Source organism: Macaca fascicularis, chromosome 13 (genome assembly GCF_037993035.2).
Source record: "Macaca fascicularis isolate 582-1 chromosome 13, T2T-MFA8v1.1".
Classification (NCBI taxonomy): Eukaryota; Metazoa; Chordata; class Mammalia; order Primates; family Cercopithecidae; genus Macaca; species Macaca fascicularis.
Window position 1 is genome coordinate 53124150 of NC_088387.1, and position 20201 is coordinate 53144350.

General features: G+C 43.9%; 1 protein-coding gene across 9 annotated transcripts in view; it reads right to left on the reverse strand.

Moving 5' to 3' along the window:
* Window positions 1-7063: 7063 nt before the first annotated feature.
* Window positions 7064-20201, reverse strand: part of ARHGAP25 (Rho GTPase activating protein 25) — a 90699-nt gene continuing 77561 nt past the window's right edge. For all 9 annotated transcript variants that reach the window (XM_005575698.4, XM_005575696.4, XM_065527007.1 and 6 more), the window contains 5 exons: window positions 16885-16958; window positions 15242-15363; window positions 13926-14122; window positions 10395-10927; window positions 7064-7910 (listed from right to left, as the gene is read on the reverse strand). In XM_005575698.4, coding sequence (XP_005575755.1) covers window positions 7703-7910; window positions 10395-10927; window positions 13926-14122; window positions 15242-15363; window positions 16885-16958 — 1134 coding nt within the window. In that variant the 3' untranslated portion in view covers window positions 7064-7702. The remainder of the gene's footprint in view (window positions 7911-10394; window positions 10928-13925; window positions 14123-15241; window positions 15364-16884; window positions 16959-20201) is intronic.

Genomic DNA, 20201 nt, shown 5'->3' on the forward strand with positions numbered 1-20201 from the left:
TGGGTGGGGTGGCCCAGAGGTTAGAAGATTTAACTGATGATACTCTACAAAGAATGAATAGATCAATCTAACGGAACCAACCAAACCAGTCGATTTTTCTAACAGAGTAAGTAGTATCAAATAGGTAGGAAGAATATGAGTCATAATCCTCAATGTGAATGTGGACTAGTTATTATTTTTATGGTCATTACTTAGGCACAGGTTGAGTGTTTCCTTTGACACTCAAGTCACTGTGGTTGGATGATCCAATGCTAGAATCAGATAGATGTGGTTTTGATGCTTGCTTCTGTCACTTATATTTTTTCAGTTCTAAGTAGCCATCAATTTGTAAGATGTTCCATTTTAAATGCACCAATCAACTGTAAAATACATACTGAATTTCAAAAGTATTGGAATGCAAAAAAATGTCTCTTAGAAATAGGATATGAACTGTGAGCCTGAGCAGATTACTTAACCTCTCTAAGCCTCGGTTTTCTCATCTGTAAAATGGGGATGATACTAGCTGCTACATCATAGTTTTCTGTGAAAATTAATTAAGACATTGCAGGTAAAGCAGAAAACACCATGCTTAGGGAATTGAAAGCACTCAATATTTGCATTTTTAAAAAACATGGCTTTAGTCAAGCATAACTCTTCTAAAATGCCATTAACTGTAGGAGGAAGAATCAGTGTTGTAACATTTTGCTACACCTTGAGTGCAGTCTAGGTATACTAAGTAAAGACATCATTGGCAACACACTACCAAGATTATCTAGGGATCAACTATCTCAAGATAGGCATAGCAACTGCTGGATGCCATATGATTTCCATGTATTTTATGTCTCCAGTAGCACTCACATTCTTTGGGAGTTGTATTCTAATCCTTTCAGAAGAGCCAAGAGAACACACCAGAGTGACTGCTTGAGTAAATAAGTAGCATAAACAGCAAGCCAAACCATTGATGTACACGTCATTGGGCCCGATACTAGGAAATCCCACATGAGAAACTTGAAAGTGAAAGCTGGAATTCTGAGGATATTGGTTTTGCTTAATAAAAAGCATTTCAACAGGTGAGTCACCTTAGTATTGCGGAGTGTGGTTTTGGCTTTTTCTGATTGGGGCTAGTTTTTCATGAAAGGCAATATCTAGCACTGAATAGAAGTAGACACAGTACCTAGTCCCAGCCATTTGCTTCCTGGTGAGTCAGTTCAAGTTCTCACAATTGTGTCTGTGTCCAGCCCCAGAGCAGCTGAGCTGGGTTCTGTTCTCACCCAGATCTTTCCTTAAAAGAGGACTGACAGGGAAACCACTGCCCTCTTTCACATCCAGGGAAGGAGCGACTTCTAAGAGAAATAGGGTTTTGTATCCTCGCCAAAGCGTCAGCAAGGATCAAACGTGAAAAACAGAGGGCAAATCCGTGTTTGTGCATCATTAGGTGGGTGTTGTTTCTAAAGTGGTCACGTGGTAACACTTCCTCTGCTCGCTGACCCACCAGGAGTGTTTTGGAAACAGACCCTGTGAAATGGGCTGAAGATATCCCAGTGCTCTCCTCTCAGTAGCCGTGAGCCCCCAGTCAGGACGGGTTGTTTTAGCCTTTAAACGTCCACAGGGCCAGAGCCTATATTTAACTGATGACACATCTTACAAGGGGGAAGGGATGGGGAATGCGTGACCCTGTTTCCTCCCACCAACACCAGCCCATTCACACAGAGCCTCTGGAAGGTCTCCCCGGCAGTACTCCTTGAAACTTACCCCATATGCCCCACTCAAGGGCCCTCCCAGGCTTGTGGGAACAGAAAAGGTTTCTTGAAATGGAAAGGAGGGTTGCGAATGAGTGAGGAAATTCAGCATGGAGATATGAGAGGCTCACTTCTTAGCCACACGGAACCAGGGACTCCAAGGCAACCCCGTTCCCAGAGTTCTTTCGAGGGCAGAGCTAATGACATGGGACCCAGAATTGACTCCAGGAAAGGGCTTGGTGATGTGTGGCCTCCCAGACAGCCTCAGAGCAAGCAGGTGGATTTGCCTTGGGTAGTGGGGAAGGCAACAGCCTCTAGATATTTTTCCATCTTGATGCTGAGTCAGACAAGGCAGTTAGTGGTTCTTTCCAGAACCCCTGCCGGCCTTCTCTTTTTTAAAAATAAATTCTTCGCAAATTTTGCTTTAGTGCATTTCTGCCAAGGGGTCATTTTCTATGTTGTACTTCCTCCCTGTGTGAGGGCAAGGATAATATAGCCTTGTGTAGATTGTACATATGCTTCAGTTCCTAGCTATGCCACATTGAGACCTCAATAAAAGAGGTTTGATTGCAATCAGAAAAGAGTTGATTTGAGATTTAAAGGAAATGATATGGGTACAGTGCTCACCAGAAAGTATTAAAACGGCATTTGTTGCTTATTATTGGTAGTTATTGTCGTGATATTGCTACTGATGCTGAACGAGGACTCAAGACCCAGGGTGAGGTTTAGCATGGGCTGGCCTCAGCAGAACTGAGAGGACATCAATAAAGGGGAGAACAGAGAGAAGGAAGGAGGACAAGTGCCAATTTTGAGCAGGTATCAGGTGTGTGTGTGGGGGGCAGACCATTTCTCCATCCACCCTGAGAATGAGTCCCCCTTTCCCTTTTTAAGGCCTGATTTTTGTACCCTCCCCTATCATAGGCGACCAGGGCCCCACACTGCAATACTCCTAGGCGACATCCATACTGTTTTTTTGTTTGTTTGTTTGTTTGTTTTTTGAGATGGAGTCTCGCACTATCACCCAGGCTGGAGTGCAATGGCAAGATCTCGGCTCACTGCAACCTCCGGCTCCTAGGTTCACGAGATTCTCCTGCCTCAGTCTCCCGAGTAACTGGGATTACAGGCACACACCACCACACCCGGCTAATTTTTTGTATTTTTAGTAGAGACAGGGTTTCATTATATTGGCCAGACTGGCCTCGAACTCCTGACCTCGTGATCCGCCCACCTTGGCGTCCCAAAGTGCTGGGATTACAGGTGTGAGCCACCGTACCTGGCTGACATCCATACTCTTCATCTGTTCTTCCACCCACAGTACAACTTATCTGGCCAGGCTCTCATTCCTTCATTACACAGCTTTCTGCTAGGAATCAGATAACTACTATAAGGATGATACTAATGATTAATGGAAGCTTCATGGAGCCTCCCAGAAAGATCACGTTTGTGGTTAATATTCCAAAGGCTACTGGTAGGGATTTCTCAATCTAACGTGAGTCTGAAAGGGAGATGATTTTCATCAGAGCTATTCTCAGGACTCTTTAAATCAGGCCCTCAAGCTCTTATCTTCTTCGCCTGTGTATAGAGTCAACCCTTAAAGCAAGTAAACAGTGTCCCCATATATTTAGGAATTCTCAAAATCCTTGGATTTGTTCATACTAAGCTACCATTAAATACTGATTTTTTAAAAACATCTTTGGGCTCACTTTTCACCATCTGCAAAATGGATATATAACATAAATCCATTCTGTATCTTTAATCGTGTCTTATCCTAGATGAATAAACATATGAAAAATCAGCCTGTAAATCAGAGAATGTAGCTATGTTAACTGGAGATGGGAAAGGGGAACAGGTAGAATTTATATTATCATTAGTCATGACTAAAGCCAAACTTAGCAGTTTTAAAATTATTTAACCATCCTGACTGCATATGGGAATCAAATGGGAATTTTTCTTTTCAGTACCAATTCTTAGGCCCCATCCCCAAAGATTCTGATTCAATCATCATGATGTAAGATCTGAGCATCAGAATTTGTTTAAAGTTCCTAAGGTAATTCTCTTGTGCCACCAAGACTGAGAACCAGTGTTTTACACTAGTATTGGGAATACACAGTAGCTGAAAAACTGGCATCATATTAGATGGGTCTTGGTTGTGATCATGAGCTGAGGAGAGCTCTATATTCTGGAAGTACTCAGCAAGGGGGTTCAATGGGGTTCACAGCATGGTTGCAGTTTAGGGGAAAGAACCCTTAGAGAGAAAGCAAGAATCACAAGAATCACTGAATCATGGGTTAGAGGAGCCCTCCAAAATCACCTCCTTCAATCCCCTTCCTAATTTCTGTGTGAGCACTGGCCATTTAATTTATGTTTCTGGCCCTCGGTTCCCCTGTCCATTAAATAAACAGGTTGAATTAAATGCAATCGGAGCGTTTTCCAGTTTTTATCCTGTGATTCTAAGAGAGTTTCCAGCATCAGAAGGAAAACAAGCTACAGTTACACAGCTGTGTTGATATTCTCTGCTTATTCCCAGTTGCCCTGGGACATCGTCTGAGCCACAAGCCCCCTGGCTTCAGCTTCTCCGCCGCCACGGCCAGATGCCAGCCTGAGCTTCTGAGTGGCAGCTGGAGCTCCACCCTCAGGTCCTCCCTCCCAGCCTTCTCTGGCAGGATGAAAGGTTTTGTGTAATTCTTGTAAATGCAGCCTATTTTAATTGCAGAAGCAGCCTCCAAGTGTTTTTTCTGCTCTCCAGCAAGCACGTGACCTGACCACTGCTGCTATCTGGAAAGGAAGTGGTGGAATGTGGAAGTTTACAGGGCGTTCGTGTACACACATCTTCTGGTCCAGAGCCTGTGGAATCCAGCCAGCTGTTGCTGTGCCACTGTGTTCTCTGGCCTCCTCTCAGCGGCCTTGGGCAGCCTGGGAGTCTCCTGCTTCGTGCTTTTCTGAAGGGACAGGCCTTTGAGCAGAGTTTTAGGAAGTTGGTCAAAACAGCAACAACAACAAAATGTTTATAGTTTACATCCTATGCAGCTGTCTCTGCACTAAAAGTGCCACACGTGGTCTCTCCAGACTGCAGGCTCTGACCAGAATCCACTGGAAGGGGAATCATCCCAGCCAATAGCCTAGTACAAATTGTCCTATCCAGTATACAGACTTACTGGAAAAGCATCACATCTGCCCCAAACTTAAGATAAGAGTACCCTGATAAGGGACAGGCTTGAGGTTCTGACAGAAAAGGAGTTTGGGAGGGAAGAGGGCAACAGGTTTTCAAATGCACATTGAAGACCTTTCTAGGTTCTCAGCCCATGAGCAAAGAGGAGAGTGGGTAACATAGAGGTGAGGGTGTGGCTGGGAAAAAGGCAGATTTGATGGAGTCCTTTCCATGGAAGGGCTCTGAAAGTACAGGTAGCTGCTGCAGAGTCCAACAGCACACCCGACACAGGTCAATCTCCAGGTATTGCCTTCTAGAACCTGGCCCTTTGGTCCAGCTGAGGCCTGGAGCTACCCGGTCACGCAATCACATGCATGCCTTTTGAGGGCATTAAAACAGACTCCAGATCTTCTTTTCTGGCCCTCAGGGGTTCCCTCCTCCCAGCCTTTTCCAGCAGGATGAAGGGGTTTGTGCCTTGCACTCATAAGGTCCCAGGGTCCTAGAAAACCCCGTTTCTCGTCTTATCCTTGTATGCAAGGTGGCACAGGAGCAAATAGTGGCAACTGAAGCGAGCCAGACTCTGCTCTTGATCGTGAAGAGGGATTGACACTTGCAGGTTGTCTAGTGCTTCTGAGGCCAACATCTGCTTTGTCGCCTCATAATACTGGTGGAAAAAAATAGAAAGAGAGACATTGCCAGATCAGTAGGTAGTTGGAATTCAAACATGGCACTTCCACTCAGCATGAACTCTGGCTTCCGGACCCAGCAAGGTCCAATGACATGGGCCTCAAAACAGACTTGAGAGCCTCCTCTTTGTACCTTCAGACAAATGTTTCCTTTGGAAATTGTGACAGCAGCCGCTTCCATATCCAACTCTGTTTTAGCTCCCAAAGCGTCAGTGTGAGGAATCCGTGGGAGAACACAAGGAGATGTGCCTGGCAGAAATGCAGGCACTCACTAACGTCTATCAGGTGGTCAGTAAGTGCTTCCGTGCTTGCTATTCTGTAATTTAAAAACACCTACAGCTCAGGAATCCCAACACTTTATTGCTTTTCTTACGAATGTTGTAGATGAATTTCCCCTCAATCTTCTGCAAGCAAGCCTAGATGGGAATGCTGTAAGAGTTGCCCACCCTCTCCATCAATCTGGTCCTCAAAGGGGCTGGCGTTGGTGGAGCAGGCCTTGAGTAGTGGGACCAAGAAACACTGATGCTCCCGTCTGTACTTTCACTCTGTGGGTAATAAGTCATGGCCATAGGAAGGCAGGACTAACCAGAATGAAGAAGACAGAAAAAGGAATGACAGAGGAGGCCCACGTGCTGGGGAAGGCTAAACTCTCACTGAGGCAACCATAGATTCCAAACCACTAATTAAGCCATGGGGCTTCAAGAGTTCAAGCACATTTATGGGAGCAATGGGATGAAAGACGTAAATTTGATACAGGTAATACCTGCTGGGCAACTGGGTCAGGGGTCTCCAGAGCTGAAAGCACACTTAGGAATATCTATTGATCTTTGTTTTTATCTCATTATTATTCAATTCCTGTTCTGTGTGTTTTATAATATACATTATGGAGTACTATAGTAGTACATGTATATAATTTATAAATAAATATATTGGGGGGGTGTATGCTCAAACATTTTCTGTTGATGAGGTACCCAGTCAAAAGAGCTTGGAGACCATCTAATTAGAATGGTAACAACAAAAAAGGACTCAACCAACCTACTTATAGGTCCGGGGCCTGACCAGGGCCTCTGCCAGGCTGGCTTGACATAGAAGGGGAAGAATCAACTGTCCACTGGGAAAGCCCCTCTCCCACCTATCATCCAGTGCCTGTTGTCCCTTGAAGGGTAAAATCATTTGCATTTTGGTGAAACAGGAAAAAAGAAACTATTTTAATGACAATTCATGTCCAAACCCACAACAAATCGTATCATAGTAGGAAGCCTTTGTTCCCAGGCCCTCCATCCACAATTAAAAAGCAAGTAGGGACTAGATTGTATCTTCTCATGTAATCCCCACAGCAATTGTGTGAAATACAGAAGAAATGGGGGCTCAGGAAGTATAGAAACACCTGTCCCTGAAAGGCAAGTCGGGACTGAAATGCAGCCCATGCCCTGCTCAGCAAGCCATCTGCCTCAGGGGAGCAGTGTCTTGTGCTAATTCTCACAAAGGTGCTGTATGGATTAGCAATAGCCTTGCTTTTTAATTTTTGCTTTATTTGAATATAATTTTCTCATCAATTTTGCTTGCATAAATACAGTTTGTTGCTTGTTCTGGTTTAGCCTAATAATAAGTTGGAGAAGACCTGGAGAACGGGCATCATGGTGGGGTGGAAAAATGGGGTTCTCACTTCAGCAGATGTAGCCCCCCAAACACAGCACTCCATGGATGAGGACTCAAAAGATGAATGTCATTTTCTGCCCCTGTGTCTCAGAGATACCCTGAGGCTGTCTGACAAGGTGAGCTGTTCCACACAAAAAACAAAGAATTAATCACACCTCAGCTCAGCCTGTGTTGGGGCCAGTCTATTGCCTGGGTCCTGAGACGTGCTGCCTTGAATGTCTTCGTTGGACATGGTCATGCCTGAGACTGGAGTGGAATAACAAAATCCATTTGAATACAGCGATGGACGGTCAGAGATGTCCACACACATCTCTGTTCACCCTCACCTTCCTGCAAACTCTATTCATTTATTTATGGAGAAATTTAATGTTTCCCTCAAAATATCCTTTCCCTCTCAGAGAGTAATTTTGTATCCCCGTCATCAGGTAGCACTGAGAAAGGGGTCAGACTTAGGCCTCTCTCGGGCTGTCCTTGCAGTACTCCTGGGATCCTTAAGCCTCGGTCTTGGGTTCCTTCATGGATTTGACAAATTCCTTGACTTCTTCTTCCAAGGCCTTGTTCCTCTTCTCAACATCCTCCCGGGAGCGCTCCATGTTGCGGAGGCTGATCTCTAGGGCTGCAAACTTCTTCTTTTCATTCTCCAGCTCTTCATTGAGCCTCACCACCTTAGCCCAAACGTCATAATTCTCCTTCTCAAGGCTACAGGGAAGGAAAGAAAAGAATGAAAGAATATGGCAATTCATTCTAGGCTCTTCCTTCCCCCTTGCTCACAACCTGCTGTTCATTTTACTTTTCAAATCACAAGACCCTTATCCAATCTCTCAGCTATGTCCCGATGATGAAGATGTCCCAGGAAAACTGAATCCCCACAGCACTTCTGAGCCCCTCCTTTGTCATTTAACACCATCTTGTGACATCTATTGTGTTTTGTTTTTTTTTTTTTCCATGTCATTTTGTTTTGTATCTTCAACCGTATAACAAAGTCTTTGAAAGAAGAGATCAGCTCTAATAGATCTACATATTCACTCCCATAGCACCTTGTATCAATCCTGGAAGCCCCATCCAAATTCCAGATTTCTCATACCTCTTTTTCATGAGTGCCTCCTCATCCTGTGTCAATGGAGAGCACAGACCAGCACCCTGTCTTATTAAGGATCTCCTGGGGACCAAGATTTGGAGAAACAGAGAGAACTGCCCTTTGGGGAGCCATGATCCTGGCAGTCTCACCCTCTCTTCTGAATCCCACGCCAGGTGAAAAATCTGCGGGATTCCTGAATTGCCAGGATTTTCATCGTTACTGGCCAAAATCCTAATGTAGTGGCCCCCTGCCAGGCTGTGCTGAATTAACTCTTAGCAATGAGTATACATATGCTGATTGTGTGACTGGAAATCTATTTCAGAATTTCATTCTGTAGAGTGTGCCTCCCTTCTCTCCAAATGGCCTGCCCATTTGCACAAGGGAGACTTGAGCTCCCATGTGAGCCCAAAACTTGGGTTCTACCTTCAAGGGCTTTGGTCTATTCTGTGGGTAACAATCCATCTTCACAACTTTGCCTACCCCGCCTATCTCTTCTTAAAGCTAAATTGGTCTCATTCCTTCTGACCCTCTCATTACAAATCTACTTTTCTTCTCCAAGTTCTCTGTACCCCTCTGGTTCTGGAAGAAATTCCAAGTAAGGCACTGTGCTAGATCCTGACCATGGGTTCCAGTGGGAGGTGGAATCTGTGTGGGCTCAGGAGCCTGGGATGGGAGGCTTCCTCGACTGGTGGATTCAGAGGACTCTGTTCCATTCAGAAGGAGCAGCCACCTCTGTGGCAGCCAGTTCTTTTCCTACCCTGTTGAAGATACTCATGTTTGAGTGCAGCATGAGTTTTCTATGGGACTGCTTTGATCACTGCCGAGATGTCACAGAAGTCTTTAATTCTACAAATGATTGGTTTCAGGTTCTTAGATAAACAAGCTACATTTTGCTTCTGGATGGCAGCTCTCTGTGTGGAACAATGAATGAAGGCTCACAGAAGCCTTCCCTTCAGATACCTGAGTCTGCACGGACTAAGACGTAGCCATAAATCTAAGAGCCCATGAATTCACATTTCACTGCCTCATGACTAGTGCCGATATGGGCACAACTGGATCAAGGTTTTCTCTCCTGAAAACGAATTTGCTGGCCAATCAGTAGTGTGAAAAATATTTCAAGAAAATACTCTACTTACCCAAGAGAACAAATTGTGTGCACGGATCTTGGGAATTTGCATGTGACAGAGGCAATAGCTGCCTAACTGGCCTCCCACCTCTGTTTGCCCCCTGCGGGCGGTGCTCAGTGGGAAGCCAGTGAGCCAATGAAGCATAAACCAGGTTGAAACCACCCAGACTCAGGCTTTCCAGTGGCTGACAAATCCCTACGGCATCCTGGCCTCCTGTACTTCTCCACCCTCATCTGCTAATCACTCTCCCTGACCTCAGGCGGCTTCCATTCTTGCTGGGTGGGGCCATGGGGGACCTCACAGCCTCAGCAGTGGCCATAGTCATCTCCCATCTACGCACCTGACTTGCTCCTCATCTCCTTCAGGCCTTTACTCACCTGCTGCCTTCTCAGGGAGGCCTTCCCTGATCCCCCTATTTTACATCGGAACCCGTTCCTTGAACTTTCCAACCTCCTGACCCACTTTATTTTTCTCCACAGCACTTGCCATCAGCTGACATAACATATATTTTATTATATATTTGTATTGTCCATCTGTCCCCACTAGAAGAAGTTCTGTAAGTGCAGGGACTTTTGTCTCTTGTTCAGTGCTATACCCTAACAACTAGAATGTGCCTGGCACAGAGGAGGGGCTCGAGGAATGTTTGCAGAATCCACGAATGACCTTAACATAAAAAAAATTATTTCCTTTAAATTAATTAAAGCATGTTGATTCTTAAAGAACCACTGTTTGGAGATTATTGATTAAGCTACTTAAGCTAGATATTGACATTTCCTAAATCTAGTCTAAAGTTTAGAGTGTTCACCAATTTAGTCATCTCATTGTTCCCTTTACTCTTTCCTTCCTAGACCTGCTATAGATTACTGTCTTCCCCAAACTGAAGCTCTATGATGTGATTTCTCTGGCGGGTGGGAACAATCCCTCTTATCTCCAAAGATGGAAGCCAAGTGCCTCTCAGTGCCCCTCTGTCTGACTTACTTTTTAATCTGTTCCTCATACATTTGCTTCTGTGTTTCTATTTCCTTTCGTAGCTCTTGGACCGTCCTCTGCAAAGAATCAAGTTCTTCTTCTCCAGAGTTCTTTTTTCCAGGCCCAGTTTCAGAGTTCGGACTGGCAAGAGTATCTCCCTTGGAGTCACAGGCTTGTGAAGAGAGAGCACTGGCTTCCTCCCGAGGGGACCCTGGCAGGGAAGGGACATTATCGTAGGTGGAAGTCCGCTGGGAGTCAGAAAGTTGGTGCAAGTCTTGAGACATCGTTCTCCTGTGCCCTTCCCCTGCCTTAGCCTCTGAGGAAGGCGACCAGAATTCATTTTTAAAGATCTCCATTTTGCTGCTGTTGGCACCTTGAAAAGCTGATGTCAAGAAACATTTCCGGTTAGGGAGTGTTTGAGTCCTTTTACGAGGCTGCATCTTCCAATCTCCTGGCTTCTCCCTGGGTACTTTGCTGCTGTCCTCCAGAAATCCATCGCTTGGCTGCTGTCCGGTGGGGCTGGTTGTATCAGAGTCGCTTGTCTAGAAAAGAAACAGACATGGATGTCACATGGGTTTTCACCTCTGTGTGTCATGCTCCCAAGGTAAGGATTAGAGACCCCAAAACAAATGTTCCCTGGGAGCATACCTATGAAATTCTTAATGTATCACATTAGTTGATTATCTGCACTGGCATTTTTTTCCAAAAGGATATTGCACTAAAGGAACTATGTTCTAGAGAGGAAGTGCTCACCAAAATCAAGTGTTTGTTTGTGGTTAAAGAGTCCTAAAGTAGGATCCTTATGTAATCTTAGAATGGGTGGTCTCTGTAACTATGACTAAAAACCCGGAAGCCATAAAAGATTGATAAATTTGACCTTTTGATTTCCATAACTTAAAAAATTAAAAAGAACAAAAATAAAAACAAAGTAACAAATCACCACATACCAAACCAAAAAAAAAACTGGCAAAAAATATTTGCTATGCATATCAGACAATTGGTTACTCTCCTTAATAGATAAACTTCATAAAAGTTGTGACGGAAGAGATCAACAAGCAATATAATTATGGGCAAAGGGCAAGATCAGGCCGTTCACAGAGGAAAAAATGAAGCTAGTCCTTGTACATAAGAAAAGATGTTCAGCCTCTCTAATAATAAGAGAAACTCAAATTAAAATTAAAATTACTGAAATGCCAGTTCTCACTTATTAGATGAGCAAATCCCCAAAATTTGACAACACACTCTGTTGGTGAAACTGTAGGAAAACAGCTCTTTCATGCATTGCTTCTGGAAGTGTAAAAAGACACAAACTCCAATAATTTGTTTCAAAATCACACAATCAAATCTATTTACCTTCTGACCCATCAAGCCCACTTCTGAAAATTTATTTGAGAAATACATCTACCTGAGTACAAAAGGAGGTCCCAAGGTTATTTATTACAGCTTTGTTTGTAATATGAAGAACTGAAAGGCTGGGTGCAGTGGCTGACACCTGTAATCCCAGCACTTTGGGAGGCTGAGGAGGGTGGATCGCTTGAGCTCAGGAGTTTGAGGCCAGTTTGGGCTACATGGTGAAACCCTGTCTCTACAAAAAATATGCCAAAAAAATTAGCCCAGCATGGTAGTATGCACCTGTAGTCCCAGCTACTTGGGAAACTAAGGCCGAAGGATTGCCTCAGCAGGAGGTCAAAGCTGCAGTAAATTGTGATCATACCACTGCACTCCAGCTTAGGCAGTAAAGTGAGACCCTGTCTCAAAAAAAAAAAAAAAAGAAAAAAGAAAAAGAAAAGAAAAGAACCGAAGGCAGTCTGTTCATCTGTAGGGACTGGTACATCTACAGAATGGGACACAATACACCTCCCGAAAACATGAGGTCATATGAGGTAGCTGTCTATGTATTGACATGAAAAAGTCTCCAGGATACACTGCTAAGTACAAAAATGCAAGATACAGAGTTGTGTGTAAGAGTGTGTGTATGACTGTATGTGTATGTGTGTGACTGTAGAGAGAGAGAGAATTATAATACATTTTGTGTAAAAAAAGAGGTAAATAATTTATACTCATGTCTTCTTATATTTTCATAAAGGAACATTGGAAGGATAAATAAGAAACTAAGGCAGAGAGGGATGGGGTGGGTGGGAGGGAGCAGAACTTCTCAACGTATACCTTTTCCTATCTTTTTGATTACTTGAACTATGTGCTTATATATATTTTTAATGAAATTATAAAGAAAAAGGAGACAGAATATGAGACCTAAACATAAAATCAATCACTTGTTGGCCTTTTGGCTAAGATCAAGTGAGACCTAAACATAAAATCAGACAATCGGGTTCAAGCCCTCCCTTTACCTTTGTAGCCAATCACTTGCTTCAGAAACCCCACCTGGAGTTAGAGGCACCTGGGTCCTGAAGGGAGAACTGGATCTGAGTCCTCCTCTATAACAAGCTAGTGCTACTACACTGGGCCAGCTTCTCAACCTCTCTGAGTTTCTGCTCCTCAGTAACACAATACGAATGACAAATTCTGCCTTACAATGTTATGTAACATGAGGACTCTAGAGGTGAGCAGTGTAAATTTCCCAGCATAGTGCCTACCCACAGAAATCAATAAATGGCAGAAGCTTATTAAATGAGTACAATAATAGCTATTCTCAAGGACTGTGGGATGATCTTGTTACATGAAGTATGAGCGTTTTTAAATTTTATTTTAGTTTTAGAGTGTTAGTAGAATGCATTGCATCCAGAAAGACCTATCCTAAGAAAAATCACAACTACCACCCACTACCTGCCTTTTAAACAAATCTTCAGGGTTAACAGTACTGTAGGTAACTTGAATCATCTGGTCAACTAGAAATCTGAAATCCATTTTTTGGCCACACATAAAGATCAAGCTACTATATAAAGTCCACATGTTCTTTGTAAAACTATTTGTTCCTATAAATATATAAAAATATTTGACCTTTGTAAATTATTGCCCTCACATAGTCTACATTTCAGAGTCAGCAGAGCTTTTGGACATTGGGAACGTGAGTTTCAACCCTTCAGCACAAACGTGGGGGCTGACATGGCTGAGACTGCTTATCGAGGAATGAGAAATATTACACAAACACATGACATACTCTGAGAAAGGAATCACGTTTCATGGGTTAGCAGGAAACCAGTTTTCTCTGGACATTCACCCGGAATTTTCAACAATTCCCACCAAAACATTTACAATGTGGTATACATTTTTTCCCATTGAACTTCTCTGGACTGTATTTGAGCCTTTCTTTTAGAGTGGGCTTCAGTGAGGACCCTCATTGCTCAGTTATTGGGCGACTGGCACACTTGTCACTCACCCCCCTCAAAGATGCCAGTAGAAACTAGATTTGGAAAGAGGCCAGGCTTTCAAGGTATGTTCAGATGAGTCTGTACCAGCTGTGCCCACTGACACTGCATCACCTAAAACTCCCCAAATTGCCATCCCAGAGCGGACCTTACGTGGGATGGCCTGGACTAAAGGAAGAACCCAATGGAAGCAGAAAGGTTCTCTGTGCCTTACCATGCTACTGAAGCTGTCTGTCCTAGAAATTCGGAGGTCTTCAGTGGCATCCCAGCCCACAGAGCTTCGGGCCACTGGAGCTTTCTTGGGGTCGTTTTTCTGGGCAGGAGGTGATAGGGGTATATCCTTGGACTTGGGGAAGAGGACTTCATGGTCTCTGATCATCATAGTCATCACTCTTTGGATCTGAGGAGTCCCTGAAAGAAAGAAGAAAAAGATCTATAGTGTAGTGTAGGAGGCAGGTAGTTAGTCCTCAAGGATCCCCACCCGTGGATGTCTCCAAACTCAGTTCTAAAACTACAAGGCCCAGAAGGGCCTCATTTTTCTTCTCAAAAGACCCTTTTTAATTGCTTGGAGTTGGAGATTATGTTGAAAGGGATGGAATAGAAGGACATGGGAGTAGAATGAAAGAGGGAGCTGTTTCAGAGGGAGCCAATAGTCCACTGGATTAGTTTTTGATCAGGAAAGTAGGCAATAAAACAGCAGAGAAAATAAAGACATCTTTCTCTCCTGATGTGGTCCTCAATATGATCTATGGTTTCTTATCAGACACACAGCAAATATGTGCCAGGCTTTCTGCCCCCACGCCCATGGCAGATATCAGTACTCTGTGTCAGGACACAGCTTCAGAAGCCTGCACAGCACAGCTTTATAAGCAGCCTTTTTGTGGGCTGGCTCATAAAATGAAACGTGGCTGGGCACGGTGGCTCACACCTGTAATCTCAGCACTTTGGGAGGCCAAGGCGGGAAGATCACTTGAGGTCAGGAGCTTGAGACCAGCCTGGCCAACATGGTGAAACTCTGTCTCTACTAAAATTACAAAAATTATCTGGGTGTGGTGGTCTATGCCTGTAGTCCCAGCTACTTGAGAGGCTGAGGCAGGAGAATCACTTGAACCCGGGAGGCAGAGGTTACAGTGGGCTAAGGTCGCACCACTGCACTCCAGCCTAGGCAACAGAGTGAGGCTCCAACTCAATAAATAAATAAAAATAAAATAAAATGAAACCTGCTTGCTCAATCTGGCTTAGGGTATGTAAAAGTAATAAAAGACTAAGAAACACTGGCTAGCTATTTTTGTGCTAGTCTACTGTACTGTGGGACCATTGGGCAAACCCTTGACCTCTGTCCTTTGTTGTGATCTGAAAAATAGACACAATTCCTGCCCTGCCTACCTCACAAGGCTATTGTATGATTCAGATGAGATAGATAACCAGCTGAAAATGCTTGGCAAACTGCAGAGCAGTGCACAAATATCAGGGGGAGTGTTGTAATTGTTACTTCCTGTGTACCTGCTTTCACTATGCGACCAGCCATACCTCTCATGATCACGGCAGGGTCTTCGACCTTCGACCTGATAAGATTCACACCAATCACAGTAGCCAGGTTGTCCACGCTCATCTTGTTAACAGCACAGTTCAGCTGTATTTCATGTAGGAACCTGCAGGCAGCCAAGAAATCCCACGGTAGAAAGCAGGAAGTAGCCAGGAGGAAGCACTACAGGGTTCCAGCGAGAACTCAGGGATGGATCTAACGCTTTCCTCCCAGTCTCAGGAATGAGACCAGCCTGCTCTGCCCACAAGAATTTAGCCTCATCCTGAAAGACCCAAGACCAAGGAAGGAAGAGAAACCAGGGGGTTCCTGCCCAGCTGCTGGGGTGGGGGTTGTGGGAGGTGGGTGGAATCACATAAGCAAGAGACAAGATCCACTTCCAGGACCTCAGAATGGACTAGAAAAGGTAAAATGGGTATCTGACCATACCCATGTCTTGCCCTGATAGGCTTATCTCCCAGCTCTCAGCACCCATCCCACCCAAGTCTCCAGAGAGGAAAACTTTATTGGTAAGAAGATTTCAGGGCCAGGGAATCCATGGTGCCTCCTTGTTCTCATCCTCTGATTAGAACACAAGCATTGCTAATTCTCAGCAGGTGCTCCATAACCGATACTGAATTTTTGCTAAAATTCTACCCCTTTTGAGGCACAAAGCTCTCAGATTCACTGTAAAAATAGGGAATTTCTAAATACACTCTCTAAAAACCATTTAAAAATGGATAGAATGAAGCAACACAATTTCAAATACAGAGCAATTATTAAATAAATGGTGATGTGTCCAAATGATGAAACATTATGAAATATTACGAAGTTATTCATAATCCAATTTTATGACATAGAGAAATGCTCATAATAAAACATTAAACCAAAAAAGCAGGATATAATCCTTTATATAATTTTGATTTAGAATAAAATATTATTCCCCTATATTTATATTAAGGTGTGAAAAGATCTATCATGGAGAGAAAACACCCAGATGGGAAAATGCCTGAGTGTTAACAGTACTTATTGCTGGTGAAGGGATTGTGGGTCCTTTTTATTTCTCGTTTACCGTTTGCTGTATCTTCCTCGTTTCCAAGTCAAGCAAGTATGACTTTTATTATCTAGGAACTACAACAAATTACTTTTTAAAAATAAAAGACAAAATTCAGATCAGTCTGGGATGAAGATCCCAGTTCCCAGCCCAGCCCAGCCAGATCTGGGTCAATCCACAGCTAGAGTTGCCACAGGGGTGGTGCACAGCAGATCCCCAGAAAGGCCTGAAGGAAAATAACCAGCGTGGCCCAGAATGAATGTTTCCCTGGAGCTAGGCTATGGCTCAAAGTCACAAAGATGGGAGATCATTCTAGAATCATTATAGGGATTCTGGGTTCTCTTGCATGTCCCAGGACTCTGAGCAGTGCTGAGGCAGGCCTAAAGCGGGGAGCACGTTCATTTTTTGGGTCAACCAGGTTTTCAGAATCCTTGAAATTATACAGGAAGCTACTTCAGTGCTACGTGAATACAGCTGATCTTCCAAAGTGCTGGACCAGAATCTCTGTGTTCACAGAGGTGGTCCCTCCTCTTCTAACTAGGAGCTTCTTTCCGATGGGGTTGAAAACTGTAGAGTTGATACCAGGGGGCCTCTCACCTGCAGATGTAGCTCAGGAGACTATAGTTGTCACGAGGAAGGATGGAGAGCTGCTTCATCAACTCCTGCTGAGCCTGGGAAGAGATTTACACCAGTAAATCATTTACCAGTAAATGAGCCTGCCCACATGCCAGCAAGGAGACCCTGGAACAGAATTGGTGTATCTGTGAAGAAACAACACTTTGGCAGTCATTCCTGTCCCTGTAGTTTTGTGGGTTTAAAAAAAAATTGGAAATAACTCTAAATTCTCTTATAATTTTTTAAAAAGGGTCATAGTTTTTTTTGTTTTTTTTTGTTTTGTTTTTTTTTGTTTTTTGTTTTTTTTTTTTTTTGACAAGGAGTCTCCCGCTGTCACCCAGGCTGGAGTGCAGTGGCCGGATCTCAGCTCACTCTGACCTCCGCCCCCCGGATTCACTCCATTCTCCTGCCTCAGCCTCCCGAGTAGCTGGGACTACAGGCGTCCGCCACCTTGCCCAGCTAGTTTTTTGTATTTTTTAGTAGAGACAGGGTTTCACCGTGTTAGCCAGGATGGTCTCGATCTCCTGACCTCGTGATCCTCCCGTCTTAGCCTCCCAAAGTGCTGGGATTACAGGCTTGAGCCACCGCGCCCGGCCAGTTTTTGTTATGTATACTTTTTATTTATCTGTAACTATGACACTGCACCCCACCTTTGACTGTGAGCTACTCTAAGGAAGGACTGTTGAACAACTCATACGTTAATTGTTTGCTTAAGAATGCTTGAGATGTAACAATCCAATAAAGAATAAGACCACAATAAGATATCTCAGAATCACTTTAAGACTGGTGAGAAATGGAGGATTCTTCTGAGAAGGATTTCAAGCACTATGGCCTAGCTGAGACCTGCTGGCTCACAGAGACAGGCAGACCAGGCTGGAGGACGGTGCAAGGTCAGACTGTTCAAGCTCTGCAATGGATGACCATGGATGTCAGACAAGGTCTACCAGGAATGCACGAGCCAAAGAGAAGAGGGACAGCGAGCTTTTCCGTGTTCTTTTCAACCACAGCTGCCTGTAGGGTCTGTAGTCACCATATGCAACATGGTGCTTGTGAGAGTACACAATTCACTAGCCGGACATGGTGACGTGCACCTGTAATCTAAGCTACTCGGGAGGCTGAGGCAGGAGAATTGCTTGAAACCAGAAGGCAGAGATTGCAGTGACCGGAGAACGCGCCACTGCACTCCAGCCTGAGTGAAAGAGCAAAACTCAATCTCAAAAAAAAAAAAAAAAAAAAATAGAGAGAGTACACAATTCACATGTGGTATGCAGGCACTCCTCAAACCTGAGCGGCTCTCCTGCAGAAAACGCACCCTCCAGCCTTGTCAGCCTACACGGAGCAGCTTCTGTAGATGTTGACCTTCTTAGCGTAGCGTCAGCTTCATGCTAAGATCCCTTTGTCAGTTGAGTCAAGTAAATTCATTGCAAAGGTTGCTACAGACTCACCCCTCCTAGCTGCCACCTCTGCCATGTTTTCACCAGTGAGAAGGACGTTGGTCCCTGTGTGTAGACATGCATTGCCACAGATGTGGAAACTCTCAGAGATGCTGAGGTTGAGAAAAGCTGGGAAATGCAAGTCTAAAGTGAGTGCAGGGGTGGGAATCTTACTGTCAGAACGGCATCTAGGTGCTTCCTTTGCTTTCCCCAGAACCCAGGGGTGAGATGCAATCTGAAACATTTATCTTTTTAGCTGCCTTTTAAACATTATTCCATAAAATTTTATTACTTTCACAATAGTGAGCAGACACACCAGTATAAGTTAAGACTTTTCATATCCCCTTCTCCCTCCCCCAATAAAATTCTTAAGTTATGCACAAAATATCGTGCCTCAGATCCGTGCAATCTAATTTTTGTCTGGAAAAGAGCTATAAAACCTGTATCATGTTAGCCACATCATTATTGTTCTCTTCCTTTCCTGAAATATAAAGTCAGCTTTTCTCTTATGTCAGGATCTATTCAAATCATGATGCTCCCCCCATCCTCAGTCAGGGATGGAAGTTCTCACAGCTGTGTTTTCTTACAGGGCTAGGGTGCTATTTCTTCATTCATTTTAAATAAATATATTCTATGAAGCAGGCTATCTCATACATTCTGAAGTATGGAAGATAATAAACCTTCCCTTATATTGAAAAAAATGTTAAAGTCACCCACCAGTATCATATCCCTGGGTCCTCAAAACAATCCTAGGCAGGCCGGGCGCAGTGGCTCAAGCCTGTAATCCCAGCACTTTGGGAGGCCGAGACGGGCGGATCACGAGGTCAGGAGATCGAGACCATCCTGGCTAACACGGTGAAACCCCGTCTCTACTAAAAATACAAAAAAAAATAAGCCGGGCAAGGTGGCGGGCGCCTGTAGTCCCAGCTGCTCGGGAGGCTGAGGCAGGAGAATTGCGCGAACCCGGGAGGCGGAGCTTGCAGTGAGCAGAGATCTGGCCACTGCACTCCAGCCTGGGCGACAGAGCCAGACTCCGTCTCAAAAAAAAAAAAAAAAAAAAAAAAAAAAAAAAAAAAATCCTAGGCATGGTATGATATTATCATGAAAATTATCTAAGTTTGTGCTGTTCAATATAGCAGTTACTTGCCACATGTAGTTACTTAAATTTAAATCAAAATTAAATAAAATTAGGAATTTGGCTTCCCAGGTGCAGTAGCCACATTTTAGATGCTCAATAGCCATGTGTGGCTGGTGGTTACCATATTGAAAGGTGCAGATATATAAAAGTTCCATTACCATAGAAAGGTCTATCGGTCTAAGTAAATAAACTGAGTCTTATAAAAGATGTACAATCTGTATAATGGAAAAATCAAAGTTAAATCTAGGTCTTCGTTATAGATTTTTCTGTGCACCACTTTGCCAGAGAGGGCTTTTAACATAGTCATTGATAGAAACATAAACTTCTTCATGGATCACTTGGATTTGAAAATCTTGTTTAAAAATCATCGAGGTTTATTGTTGTTGGTTGGGTTTCATCAGTTTCTTTGGTTGGTTGGTTGGTTGATTACAATAACATGAATACAGTGTGATCCCTGTTGACTACAAGGCCTCTCTAGAAATAACTTACACAGGATCAAAAATCCTGCTGGTGAACTTGTGCACTCTCACAAGCATATTACAGATGGTGGTTACAGACCCTACAGGCAGCTATGGCTAAAAAGAACAACAATCAAAAAACCTTCCCTATCCTTCTTCTCCCTGGGACATGCATTCCTTGGATGACCACACCTGACACTCAAGTTGCTGTGGAGCTTGAACTATGTGACCTCGCACCTGCCTTCCAGCCTGTGGTTGTGTCCCAGCAAG